Genomic DNA, 15540 nt, shown 5'->3' with positions numbered 1-15540 from the left:
GGGGCGATGTACGCCGATTCGTTTTACTATACCTAATTAACAAACATTTGGGTAAACTTTCCACAAATGCAAAGATTCCCATCACCAACATACATTCTTAAACCTCAAATTAACAAACATTTGGGTAAACTTTCCACAAATGCAAAGATTCCCATCACCAACATACATTCTTAAACCTCAAGACTTGACACCGTTTTTATAGAGTCGTAATGACTTATTGCCTTTTTTACTAGAAATATATATATAGTTAATTAACGGTGTTTCGGGATTTTTTATCTAAGTTTTATTTTAGCAAGGGTCCCTTCTCAAAAGTCTCCCTATTTAAAAGTCTTGTTTTTGCTAGGTGCTCTTTTAAATTTTTACTGCGTTTATATGCCATGATAGGCATCTGTTTAAATATTGTTTTACAATATTCATCTCTTTGCAAAATTTGCCAATGCTTCTTAATAGCTCTGTTAAGATTTATAACTGTAGGGTTATATTTAGTTACTAGTGTAAGTGGAATTTCCCTTTGTCTAAAATTATCTGACAGAGTACTGCAACGTTTAATCTTGTATTTCACATCTTTAATGTTTTTTGCAGTTTCCAACTTATCATAGCCTCTATCTATAAGTTTATTCTCCAAAGTCAGGAGATGTTTGTTGAGATCAGTTTCGTTGCTATTATTTCTTATGTGACGAATTGTTTCACCTGTAATAATACTTCTAAAAGTATGTTTAGGATGTGCACTTGTAATTGGGAGGTACTGATACGTTTCAGTTGGTTTGACATGTAACCTGATGTCAAGGACACCACTCGATTTAAAACGCTCCCCTTTGTACACCTCAGTATCTAAGTACGTCACTTCTGTATTGGAGAAATTATACGTAAACTTAAGTAGAGGGTCAATGTTGTTTGCAATTGCAAAGAACTCATCAATTTGTGATTTGTTGCACTCTGTAATCATGAAACCATCGTCACGATATTGACAAATCATACTAATGCTATTTTTAAATTGAAATTTGTCTAAGATTTTTCTAAGTATTGTTGACAGATGCAGATCGGTGGCAGTGGGTGATAATATTCCACCTTGTGGTGCCCCTATAACTTGTTTATATAAAGTCCCATTAAATTGGAACTCATTGTTTTCCAATATAATTTTTGCAAAAGATATTAGATCTGATTTGTTTGGTACTTTAAACTTATACTTTGTTCGATCAATTTGATCTAAGAAATTCTTGGTTGTATCTAGTAAATTGTCGATGTTCATGTTTGTATACATTGAAGTTACATCATAGGCAATTAGTGTACAGTTACGTACACAGGTCTTAGACTCTATCCTATTGATAAAATCTTTTGTGTCTTGAATGTAAAACTCTAGTTTCCTCAATAAAGGTTTTAATATTAAATCTAAAAACTTTTCAATTCTTCTTGTTGGAGAATTGCATTTATTGATTATAGGCCTAAAAGGCACAGCTAATTCTCCAATTTTATACCCATCTAATTTGATAGCTTCTAATGAGTCTTGCCGAATTTTATGTATCTTTGGAAGAAGGTACATGTATCCATGTTTAGGATTTTTGCAGTCACTTAAGAAGTTATAAGTGTGCTCATCAATTTCTTTGTTTGTAAATAGTTTATTTACAATCTTTGAAATAGATCTAGCGATAAGCTCTGTGTTTGTATGATTTATTTTCTTGTAATGATCACTGTTTAAGTGATTAGTTCCTGCATTAATATAATCAAGTGTGTTTACGACCACAGTTGTGTTGTTTTTATCTGCCTTAGATATATAGATGCTGTCATCTTTTATGAGATAATTGAAAGCTGTACGCTCTGCTAGTGTAAGGTTGTGTTTGAACTGTTTAACCTTTAATCTAGAAATTTCAAGTTTTGTATCAGTTATGTAACCTTCAAGGGCATTATTTCCGTTAGGAGAAATATGCCCTGTTTGTAAGTATAAAGGATGGATTTCTTTAATTGTGTTTGTAGAGTAGTGAAATCTACATCTCAATTTTCTAGCTAGTTCAAGAAAATCCTTCATGATTTGTTTACGTATGTAAGTACTTGAAACTTTAGGGGTAGGAATAAACTTCATCCCTTTTCCCAAGAGGAGATATTCCTCGTTTGTCAGTAGTCTACTGGACAAGTTCAACACAAACTTTTTGCAAGATTCTTCTCGAATCTTTCTTGATTTGTACTTGTTATTTAGTTTACGGGTTTTAAGTTTTTCCCGTTTTCTTTTGTTCCTATATCTACAGGAACTCTTAAATCTTCTGCAAACCATCCTAACAGTAATAGTAAATTGGTAAGACTGTTTGCAGAAGGAAGAGCAGCATATGACAAGCATGCGCAATGAACAACAAACTATTAACCAATAGACGCTAGGCAGAAGATAACACACAGGTGAAAGAAAAGATTTAATATTCCAATTATAATATAAACACGTAAATCCAATATTGTAATAAATCCAAGTGAGATAACACACACATAACTAACAACCTAGAAATTAAAATCCTGATAAGATTCACTGAACTGTACAGTAACTAAAATCCTACACTATACTAATAGAGTTATTGTATCTTAAAATTTTCTGAATTTGTCCTTTGGTTTAAAACCACTGCTGTAAGTTTGTTTACGAGGTAAATTTTCTTTGTATTTAGCCAATTTAGTGGCATATTCCTCCTTTATTTCAATGGCTGATTTGAAGAACCTGTTTCTTTCCTCAAACTGTTCTGCTTTGAGGAACTTTTCGTCTACCTCCTGGACGATGCTGTCCATTTCTTTTCCAACTTCTGTAATGGCTTTAGCAGTAATGCCAGACAGTGAGGAAAGCACTTCCGTCTTAATTCTGGCATTTAGTTCCCGGACATGATCTTTAACACTATCTTTCGTTTGATGTTGCAGCATTCTAGGTGTGAAGTTCACTGCTATGTTCATATATGGGGGTAAGGCTTTAGACTTTTTAGCCAGATTGAGTCCCTCCATAATCGTGTTATAATTGAGTTTAACATCACTCAAGAATCTCAGTTTTTTAACAGTTCCATCGCTTGTTGGAATAGAAGTACTAGATTCCTCATCTGTGCTTAACACACTCTCACTAAATATAGGTTTCATTACTTCTTTTTGTGAGCAAGGTATTTCAGAACTATTATCCTCCATTTTTTTAACTTTTAGTTTAAGCTTAGATCGACTTGATTTCATTTGAAACAATGATGGCTCGGACCTCCAAAGAATGTGACCTAAAAATTAACTGTCACTGTGTGAGGTTTCTGTTTTTACTCTTTCATTTTCATGTAGACAGATTTATAGTTTTGTTTTTTGGTAACTTTAGATAATTCTTCGTTGAGGTTAATAACTTGCTTTGTCAACGGTGATAAATGTCTTGGGCATGTATGGATCATCGTGAGAAATCTCACTCTGATGCACTCGGGAAGGAATCCAGTGCGTGCTCCGCCGCATAAATCAAATTAACAAACATTTGGGTAAACTTTCCACAAATGCAAAGATTCCCATCACCAACATACATTCTTAAACCTCAAGACTTGACACCGTTTTTATAGAGTCGTAATGACTTATTGCCTTACCAGGGAAAGGACTAGTGACTGTCAACAGGGAAAGGACTAGTGACTGTTAACATGGAAAGGACTAGTGACTCTTATCAGGGAAAGGACTAGTGACTGTCAACAGGGAAAGGACCTGTAACTGTCAACTGGGAAAGGACTTGTGACTCTCACCAGGGAAAGGACCAGTGACTCTCACCAGGGAAAGGACAATGTATATGTCTTTAGGATATATGTGTTGTTGGGTTGCTGTATCATTGACTTACACACCAGGTCAACCATTTAATCGTTGCTATTATACTGCGCAACTTTGGTGCTTTGTAAAATTGAGAAAGCTGGTGAATTTGTTACGAAACAGATCAACGCATACCAAGAAGAAAACCGGGGCGATGTACGCCGATTCGTTTTACTATACCTATCCAAAGAATGTTTATCAGTTTAGAAAACGGGAAACACAAATACCAGTATTGTATTGACAACTTTTTTAGTTTTCAAGATTACACTTAATGTCGACCTAAAGATGTCTTTTGGCTGTTGTCTCATTGGATGACTGTCTTTAATATTGACGTCTAGCCACGTTCTCGTTGGGTGGCTGTCTTATTGACATCTAGCCTCGTTCTCGTTGGGTGGCTGTCTTATTGACGTCTACCTTCGTTCTCGTTGCATTGTCGGATCCAAAGGGGGGGGGGGGTGTGGAACCCCCTTTTTTGACCGATCAATGCATTTAAATGGGAGCATATAGCTGGAACCCCCTCTTTTACTCTGGGTTGGGAACCCCCCCTTTTTAAAATGGCTGGATCCGCCCCTGCGTTAGGTGGCTGTCTTCTTGACGTATACTCTCGTTCTCGATGGGTTGCTGTCTTATTGACGTCTACCCTCGTTCTCGTTGGGTTGCTGTCTTATTGACGTCTAGCCTCGTTCTCGTTGGGTTGCTGTTTTATTGACCCCTAGCCTCGTTCTCGTTGGGTTGCTGTCTTATTGACGTTTAGTCTCATTCTCGTTGGATTGCTGTCTTATTGACGTCTAGCCTCGTTCTCGTTGGGTGGCTGTCTTATTGACGTCTAGCCTCGTTCCGTTGGGTTGCTGTCTTATTGACGTCTAGCCTCGTTCTCGTTGGGTGGCTGTCTTATTGACGTCTACTCTCGTTCTCGTTGGGTTGCTGTCTTATTGACGTCTACCCATGTGTCGTGGGCCTCAATCCTTTTTGTTGTCTTGGGGGGGACTATGGGATTGAAGTCACGCTTTTCGTTATCCAAATTTTATTTTACTGCCATTTAACAAACACATGTATGGCAGACGACCACAGGCACTTGTCTCAAAAAAAAATTTCCTTTATACCTTAATACAACACAAGGTACTTAACTAAATTTTTTGAAAAATTACACCATGTCCCGAATTCCCGTTATTTTTTTATTTCTCGGTTGTCAAACCTACTTAAACTTAATATGCCGTAAATCTAAATTGATTTATCTACACATTGGTATATGACACGAATGCAAAAAAACATCCCGTTGACCGACTTCTGAGGCCTGCTACTAATGATCCCGACAACAATGATAGTCGTGTCATATACCATTGTGTAGATAAATCAATTTAGATTTACGGCATATTAAGTTTAAGTAGGTTTGACAACCGAGAAATAAAAAAATAACGGGAATTCGGGATTGGGTGTCATTTTTCAAAAAAATTAGTTAAGTACCTTGTGTTATATTAAGGTATATAGGATTTTTTTTTTGAGACAAGTGCCTGTGCAGACGACACTAACTGTTCGCCGCCGACAAACATAAAAAGGTATACAGTCCCGTAAATTACAATAAACAGGCTAAATTAAGTCCGACATTTCCGGTAACCAGAAATACCAAATAGAGGTATATAACATCCCCCGCTCAAATATAAAATTTGAAAAATTTTGGTCTGGTCACTGGAAATGCAGACAACAATAAAACAATACAATAAACAAAACAAAAATATATAATTCAAATTTGTATACACCATTTCTCACTCAGGCATCACCAACTCCGTCTCAGACTCCGTACATGGACCCAGTTTTGTTTGTACTTGCATATATAATAAAAGATTAATAAACTTTTCATACAGTTGACTCCACTCGTAAGTTTGCTCTATATTGGTGACAATTTGTGCTCTAATAACAGTGCTGCTAGCAGAGACCAGAAACTCTTAATATAATTATTTTAAATAACACAATCTAGTATAACACTATCACACTTATAAAGTAGCCAAAAGTTTCATGAAAATAATTTTGATAGACATATATACATACACTCTCAGCCTCAATAAACAATGTTATAGAAAATATACAGGTTTTCACTCCAGCAGCCACTAACACTCTGTACACCGTTATATATTCAACTGAGAAAAACTTTCGCAAGTATTTGAAAAACTTTTCAATTCTGTTGCATGTGACACATCTAGTTCATAATAATGCCTTATCTAGCTTCATGATATATATACTTTTTGAATGTAACATATGATAGAAATGCATGCCTTTAAGAAAAAAATAACAGCCATCAATCGTAATATCATACGAAAATAACAGTAAATAAAAGTACATTTGACATTAGTACAATGCAATAACAGCGATGCTATCATCACCAAAAACGTCACAAATCAAGAAGATTATGTCCTTCTGCATAGTAAGTTTATATTAACTGTCTAAATCCCGCAATCGAATGTTATGTTAGTTTAGCGATGCAATCATCACCAAAACAGCAGAACAAAAGTCAAACCATGGGTATTGCTTAACGGAGTGTACATAATTTGAGCGATACAATCATCACTTTATAAAGCTCGAAACTAAATGTTGTAAGAAATCCAATCCATGCTATTGTTAAAAGACGTGTAATTTCGGTTTAGCGATGCAATCATCACTTTATAAAGCACGCAACCTTTGCTATTTTTAAACGGGGTGTAATTTCTGTTTAGCGATGCAATCATCACCAAAACAAGGAAAACTATGTGAAGACAAATTAACATCAAAAAATGAAATGGCTTAATGTGAGAAAAATTTAAGAAATAACACTGTACATGTAGGTAGTACTGGCGATACAATTATCATCGAATTATATTTTCTGAAGTTCCCAATAATTCATGCTTAAATGCAGTCCTTTTGTGACAATTCACAAATTCTGAGTAGTCACAGTCTGGCAAGAGCTGGACAAGGATGTATTCCGTCAATAAAAAAGTTATAAAATTTGTATGTGTATCTGGAGTTACTGCCCGAGCTTTTCCTACAATTCTGGATGTCACAATTAAATTTTGGTGAATATTTTTGTAGTAACATGTTTGTTTCACGGATAAAACTGTTGACTGCATCAATTTGTTCAATCAGCAAGTGATCGTCATTTTTGAACGGTCCAGGATTAGCATGGTTTTTATAGGCATTCCAATGAAAAATTGAATAGTACGGTAATTCCAGAAAGGCAAGTTTTACCGTCGGAAAATCTGATATAACAGCATGAATTTCTTTGAAAATTTGTGTCAATTGATTAACATTTGAATTATCTCTTGATTTCAAAGAAATAAATTTACCATTTTTTATCGTGAGATCAAACGTTCCTAGCCAAACATAAAGTAATATTTTAGGATGTATCTGTAATTTAAGCTCCAAATTGTCTTTAAGGTACTGTAATTGGTCGTTCGCGGATGCACCACTTTTAAACGACCACTGAATTTTCCTTTCTGTCCTCGAATTAACTTCATTCTGTAAAAATCTTGCTTTACTATCACTCAAAATTACCGGCATATAATCAAAGGGAAAACTTGTCTGTGAGGATTCCAGCCTATGGATCTGCTTGTTTAGTTGATTTTGGCTCATTGCCGTCCATTTTGTCCACTACCACGTGTTCACAAAAAACAATAATGTTCACCAAAAATTATATCACAAATAAAAGCAATATTTGCGCTAAAAGCCTTTTTAAGTCCTCCACCATGTCGTGGGCCTCAATCCTTTTTGTTGTCTGGAGGGACTATGGGATTGAAGTCACGCTTTTCGTTATCCAAATTTTATTTTACTGCCATTTAACAAACACATGTATGGCAGTCGACACTAATTGTTCGCCGCCGACAAGCATAAAAAAGGTATACAGTCCCGTAAAATACAAAAAACAGACTAAATTATGTCCTACATTTCCGGTAACCAGAAATACCAAATAGAGGTATATAACACCGCTCAGCGGCCCTAATCTACATAGTGGAATCATCCCTGATTTTATCTGGAATTTTTGAGAACGCAAACCGATAGTGTGCTTTTGAAATGTGATCTATAATGTGAATGAATCAAGACGTGTAGGATAGTTGATCAACACAATGATACAATTTTTAAAACCCTACCGTAGAACAAATATTTAGATGCTATAAGGTTAAACTATTAAAACAAACAAACAAAAATTGAATTAAAATTTTATAATAAACTAACGTTTCTGTTAGTATATAATATCAATAAACACGAACGTCAAGTATTTGGACCATTTTATTTATCGAATGAATCTATTTTTAAATTCTAACAATCCATTATGTGAATATATTACTATACAAAAGTGACACCTAACATCCACGTATTCCAACATCAGTCAGAATTCCGATAGCAAAAAATCTTATTCGGAAGACTCCGTATACATACTACAGTATAAGCAGTGTATATAAAGTGCGAATCCAGCTAGTTCATTTTCACTGTCATATGCGGGTATGTCTATTGTAGAATAAAGGATCATGGGAAAACTGTATTTGTTTACGTTTTGAAAATACCAAATTAATTGATTTGAAGGAAAGTTTTTACATATTTTCATTGTGATATGTCTTTATTATGTACAAACATAGCATTAAAGTTCAAATAGGTGTTATAAAAGCAACATAATATAGCATATCGATTTTTGAAAGCGATCCATTTTAACTATAGATGCGATGAATTATCACTGTTAGTGCAGTCATTTCTGATGTGGAATTTTCGAAGATGCGAGGAATTTTTATTGTAGAATTATGTGATAAATGCACTTGAAACAAATGAAAAAACTTAGTTGATGACTTTAGAATTTACGATAAATGTATTTTCAAATTGAAATACAAACTCCTCATTCATTCTTGATCAAATATATAGCTTTTCAAACTTGTAACAAAAACGCTTCTCAAAATGTCATATTGTATTCTTCAAATTACGTTTTTCCTTGATTTAAAAAAAAATTAAAAGATATATCTGTATTTTTTTTAAGTCAAAGATTGATATTGCGGAGTTTAAGTGCAGTCTGTGTAAAATAGAGACGAGTACATTTGAGGACGTTATCTTCCACGCAATAAATACACTTGCGAACAGAGAAATATGCATCTTGAAACGCAATGGTGACAGAAAAGCTTATAAAAGATTAACTTTCCCCAGTTGTACCCTTAACTGCTTCAATTTCCATATTCTGAAAAGACAGTTTTGGTAGAACAAATGTTCTTTACTCGATTGTTGCTTGCATGATTTTAACTGTATAAGGTGAAACGGTATGTGACATACATTATCCACAGTCATTAAAACATGAAATGTAAGGTGTGGGCGAACTTTTTTGTTTGCATTGGTACGTGAAGTAGAGCACCCTTGATACAAACAAAATTATTCGTAATGAATAGCTCGATACCAGAGGAGGATTTAGGGGGACAGGGGGTTGCCCCCTTTTTGGGAAAACATTTGGTTACTTTTATATGGAATCACTGGAGCGGGCCCCCTCTTAGGTAGTCATTGGACCCCTACTTATAAAAATTTCTAGATCCGCGAGTGGATACTACCACAGAGGTCAAACAATGCACATTTGGGTAATTGTACACAACATGCATGCTACAATTCTCGTTTGATGATCTTAGACCCTTTTGACCTCTATGTGGGCTATTTCGGTAACTTGGTAAAAATCCCCAAACTGGACACAAGGTTAGATTCAGCATGTCAAAGAACCCCAAATATCCATAAGATCTTTTGTTTATAAAAATGCATGCATGGGATACATTTGTTATTGAAGGCATGACTGTAACAATAGGATGAAGATAAAAAAAATATCTTATTCTGGGGTCTCATTCGGGGGGGGGGGGGGACTATGTCCAGTGCACGATGTTTTGTCGATATTGTCAACATCGCAATGTCAGCTTTATAGTGTCGTTATTGTGTTTACATTGTATCCTATCAATATGTTCTATACCTTTCTGTTTACATCGTTCACATCGTAAACATCGGGATGTTGACAATATTGTGTCGACATCGTGTTTATATTGTATATATATAGAGTCTATAGCTTTCTGTTTACATCGTTCACATCGTATGCATCGCGATGTTGACAATAACGTGTCAACATCGTGTTTATATTGTATATATATATATAAAGTCTATACCTTTCTGTTTACATCGTTCACATCGTATACATCGCGATGTTGACAATATTGTGTCAACATCGTGTATATATAGAGTCTATACCTTTCAGTTTACATCGTTCACATCGTATACATCGCGATGTTGACAATATCCTGTCAACATCGTGTTTATATTGTATTTATATATATAAAGTCTATACTTTTCTGTTTACATCGTTCACATTGTACATCGCGATGTTGACAATATTGTGTCAACATCGTATTTATATTGTATATATAGAGTCTATACCTTTCTGTTTACATCGTTCACATCGTATACCGCGCGATGTTGACAATATTGTGTCAACATCGTATTTATATTGTATATATAGAGTCTATACCTTTCTGTTTACATCGTTCACATCGTATACATCGCGATGTTGACAATATTGTGTCAACATCGTGTTTATATTGTATATATAGTGTCTACATCTTTCTGTTTACATCGTTCACATCGTATACATCTTTCTGTTTACATCGTTCACATCGTATACATCGCGATGTTGACAATATCGTGTCAACATCGTGTTTATATTGTATTTATATATATAAAGTCTATACCTTTCTGTTTACATCGTTCACATCGTATACATCGCGATGTTGACAATATTGTGTCAACATCGTGTTTATATTGTATATATAGAGTCTATACCTTTCTGTTTACATCGTTCACATCGTATACATCGCGATGTTGACAATATCGTGCCAACATCGTGTTTATATTGTTTTTATATATATAAAGTCTATACCTTTCTGTTTACATCGTTCACATCGTATACATCGCGATGTTGACAATATTGTGTCAACATCGTGTTTATATTGTATATAGTGTCTACACCTGTCTGTTTACATCGTTAACATCGTATACATCGCGATGTTGACAATATTGTGTCAACATCGTGTTTATATTGTATATTTAGTGTCTACACCTTTCTGTTTACATCGTTAACATCGTATACATCGTAATGTTAACAATATAGTGTCAACATCTTTTTGTTGTTGTATATCCATTTTTTTTTCGTTCTTTTTTTTAAATAAGTTAACATGGTTAAGCAGTTAGTTATATAGTTAAAATTGTTTTCCATTTTTCATGTCGGCGTCTTTTATTGTTAACTATGCCATATAAACTTTGCTCAATGTTAAAGGACATAGGGTTATCTATAGATGTGCCAGTTAGTATGTATGTACTGGAAATTTTACTTATTTGCAATCATACCACTTCTTTTTTTATAAGTACCTTTCTGTTTAAATTGTTCACATAACAATGCTAACAATATTGTGTCAAAATCGTGTTTATATTTTATATTGAGTCTATGGTACATATATAAACGTTAAACTAACTGCATTTGTGTGCACCTGTCCTTAGTCAGGAATCTGTCGTTCAGTAGTTGTCGTTTGTTGAATTGTTCATACATGTTTCTGGTTTCATGTTTTCTTTTACATTAGACCTTTATTTTTCCTGTTCAAATAGTTTTACACTAGTGTTTTTTTGTGCCTTTCATAGCTTGCTACTCGATAAAAACCAAAACTCCGTATTAATGTCAAACCTATAGGGATATACTTATAAAAGATGTAACTTAAATAAAAAGTTGTCTCATTTGAACTTATACCGCATCTTCTGATATGTATACATCGCTATGTTAACGATGTCAACGAGGTAAACAATATATAAAAGTTCATACAATGTTAACAAAGTTGGCTAGATATCGGTTTAATATTGTGTACATCGCGATGTTAACGATGTCAACGATGTAAACAATATATAAGAGTTCATACAATGTTAACAAAGTTGGCTAGATATCGGTTTAATATTGTGTACATCGCGATGTTAACGATGTCAACGATGTAAACAATATATAAGAGTTTAAACAATGTCAAGGATGTTCACACGACATCGTTTTAACCTTGTAAACATTACCGATGTTAACGATGTCAACGATGTAAACAATATATAAAAGTTCAAACAATGTCAACAATGTTGACACGACATCGTGTTTACATAGTATACATCGCAATGTTAACGATGTCAACGATGTAAACAATATATAAGGGATCAAACAATGTAAACGATGTTGACACGACATCGTGTTTACATTGTAGACATCGCAATGTTAACGATGTCAACGATGTACACAATATATAAGGGTTCAAACAATGTAAACGATGTTAACACAACATCGTTTTAACATTGTATACATCGCGATGTCAACGATGTATACATTATATAAAGGTTCAAACAATGTAAACAATGTTGACACTATATCGTGTTAACATTGTAGATATCGCGATGTCGACAATATTGAATAAACATCCTTCACTGGACATGAATGGAATGGGGGGGGGGTATGAAACCTGATCCCGCTTATACTATGCAGTTCTCATTTTTTAAAATTTTCCGTGTCCCGCTATACTTTATTTCTCGTTTTCACGACACAATCATTTGACTATCACGTGTCACGCTTACAAAAAAATCGGCAATTCCGCGTCACGCTTATACCCCAACGCGACCCACTTTTCTACTCTACTCATATTAAGCCCATTATAAATATATTAAAAAAGTGTGTTTTTTATCCCTTTTTATCCCGTCTCGTTTCGGGTTGAGCCACAGATAAATAAGATGTCATATGTGACAATGAGACAACTCTCAAAACGAGTCACAATTCATAAAAGTATACCTTTATACGTCAAAATACGGTCTTCAACATGGAGTCTTGGCTCCCACCGAACAGCAAGTTATAAAGGGCCCCAGTGTAAAACCTTTTAAACGGGAAAACCAACGATTCAATCTTTATCAAGATGGATGTACGTAATTAGTGGCGAAGTGTCATGGAAATGGATAAAAAAAACAAGGATATGGAAATGGATAAAAAAAAAACAAGGATAAAGATCCTTATACTGCAATCAGCTATTTTACTATACAGATAAAGCTATACGTATAAACGTTAGCTTTATACGTCAATGACCTCAACTCACCTATAAGCCCCGCCTACTTACAACGTCACGTCACAACCATGACAACGTGTAGTAACAATGGTCAAACTTTTATGAATTTAAACCTGTTATGTCTTCAAATTGGCTATTGTTGCTGATAAAGCTTGACGACAACGGACGTTTCCAAGGACTTGCTTTCCAACTGATACCATGTTTATCAAATGTTATGAATTAAAATCATTTTCCCTTTCTAATTCCTTAAATTGTCAATGCTTACCGCCTAGACTACGCTCATAGGGAAATACCTCAAAATGGTACCCCAAGGGGGAAATTCTAAACACTTTTTTTTTAATAATATTTGTTTCATACTTTTATTATTTTTTTTTTTTTTTTATCGATTTCAGTATAAAAACAATATACGTATAGTGTCTTGAAATATGAAATTTATTTGTATTCGGCACGAAACGGGAAAATGCTTGGTAGAACCTCGCATTTTCCCGTTTCTAAGCCTCATACAAATAAATTTCATATTTCAAGACACTATACGTATATTGTCTAACTATACGATTCATAAGAAATTTAAAAAATGGAATACATTTGAAATAAATGTTATTTCTATTGAATTTATTTAGAGTGTTTTAAAACCAAACTTTCCTCCGTAAGTTAAATTTTATCAAATCCGTCTCTTACTTTATCTATTGTTTGAGCAAGTCGGCTAAATTAAGGCTTTACAGCTAATTTCCTAATGTATGTAAAGCAAAACTTTGGTTGACTTGATTGCTTAGTTTGTATAATTGTTTATACAAACTTTGTAAATAAGATTGACATCTTTAATCAATATGTATCGGCATAGTTTAACCTGTATTTATATAATTATTATATTTGAATTAAATTGGGTGTTATCATAATGATTATACAAAAAAAAAAAAAAAAGCAAGCACGCTAACTAAAGTCTTGCTTTACATGCTTAAAAAATACGCCGTAATAGATAAAAAAATAAATATATCATACAGTGAAAATGCATCGCATATACAATACTAATGAATCGCTCTACAGTGAAAATGAAAGAATAGTATCATTATTCGACAGTAAACATGACTCGCATAAAGAAAGCATCATAGTGGAATTCAGTTCAATATGAAGAAACTGAATGACAAAACCTATTCTACGTTATACAACTTTAATAATTGTGTTGAAATGAATATTTTTTCTGCAACAACATCTTATCTGTTAGTTATAAAACACCTGCACGATCTGTTCGTGAAATGTCCTGAATATTCACCTATTTTGGTATATATTTCACAGCTATTTGGATTTAGGCGCGAAAAAAACCCGTTCGCATCTCTTACTTTGTTTTATTAGTATTATGTGTTTTTTTAACATATACCTTTTAACTCATTTTCTTCATTTTCTTCAAAAATAAAAAAAAGTCGTCTGTTTATTTATCATTCTACATCAAACATTTCTGGCATATATGTAACGGTTTATTTCTTCCTCTGTGATATTTTATCCTGAGGATAATTTGTCACGGTAATTTATTTCCAGGCATGGAATTTCACAGGTTCAATTTTTCCAGAGGAGTGAAAATCTATCTATGTTAGGCGGATAGAATGTACCGGTATATATTTGCCGTATCATATTTCACAGAACCTTCTGAAATATAGTCCCCTTAACTAGTATATAAGCTACTCGCAATCAATATATACCTGACTTTAATTATAAAATGGTTCACAAAGGTAGAACAAATTTGCATAATTTATCAAAGGGAGATAATTATAAGCAATTTATATTTTACAGATATTACAAGTGTGGACACAGATGAGTGTGGATAGTATGTTTGGATGTTTGACAGTGTCTTATGACAAAAGGAGTTCTATGTTTTTCCTATATGGTGTTATTAACTGTGTTGCACGATGACAACCAATCTGAGCATTAGGAGTGTTATTTATTAAAAAAGAATTATGTCCAAGGCATGTAGGAGACAGTAATTACATTAGTTACCAAATTATTATGATATAATATGTTCTACATCTTTGATTTTGGATACATTTTGTAGCTAGGAGAGCAACACATAATAGCTAGGTTCTTTTTTCACGTGTTTTTTTCTAAATGGGACATGATATCTAGTTTTGAGAACATGATATAAGGAGCCTGTAATTCAGTGGTTGTCGTTTGTTTATGTGTTACATATTATTTTTTTGTTGATAAAAAATAAGGCCATTAGTTATCTCGCTTGAATTGTTTTACATTGTCATTTCGGGGCCTTTTATAGCTGATTATGCCGTATTGACTTTGCTGGTTTATCCCCGTACAGTGACATGTAGTTGTTAATTTCTGTGTCGATTTGGTCTCTTGTGTAGAATTGTCTCATTTGCAATCATACCACCTCTTTTTTATATGTATTTGCTTACTATTGGTATGGTTCTATTTATATAACTTTGTGGTGGATCGTCGGTATCATTAGTTAAAATTTTGTTAAAATGTTCAATTGTTCCTCAAATTAGAATACATTTATTGGTTTTTAGTAATGACAATGCCTGACATGATGCTTGGGGATAGATGAGCTAGGAAGTAAACTTCTGTGCTGATTTATATCAATTCTTTGATTATATCTCCTCCAAAGCTGGTCGAAGTAAAGAAAATTTTGACTAATATGAAAATGATTTCATCAAAA

At 33.8% G+C, this 15540-nt stretch overlaps 1 protein-coding gene across 1 annotated transcript; it reads right to left on the bottom strand.

Annotated features, from left to right (window-relative positions):
- Positions 1 to 283: 283 nt before the first annotated feature.
- Positions 284 to 2266, bottom strand: LOC139497811 (uncharacterized). The gene has a single exon (XM_071286045.1). The coding sequence runs from the start codon at positions 2264 to 2266 to the stop codon at positions 284 to 286; it is 1983 nt and encodes a 660-aa protein (XP_071142146.1).
- Positions 2267 to 15540: the final 13274 nt, after the last annotated feature.

The sequence above is a fragment of the Mytilus edulis genome, chromosome 12 (assembly GCF_963676685.1).
Source record: "Mytilus edulis chromosome 12, xbMytEdul2.2, whole genome shotgun sequence".
In the NCBI taxonomy this organism is placed as follows: Eukaryota; Metazoa; Mollusca; class Bivalvia; order Mytilida; family Mytilidae; genus Mytilus; species Mytilus edulis.
Note: the sequence above shows the minus strand (reverse complement) of the source record. Positions and strands in the feature narration are given on the sequence as shown.

Bases quoted from the DNA above. Each gene is read 5' to 3' on its own strand.
- LOC139497811 (XM_071286045.1), bottom strand. From the start codon at position 2,266: ATGGTTTGCAGAAGATTTAAGAGTTCCTGTAGATATAGGAACAAAAGA.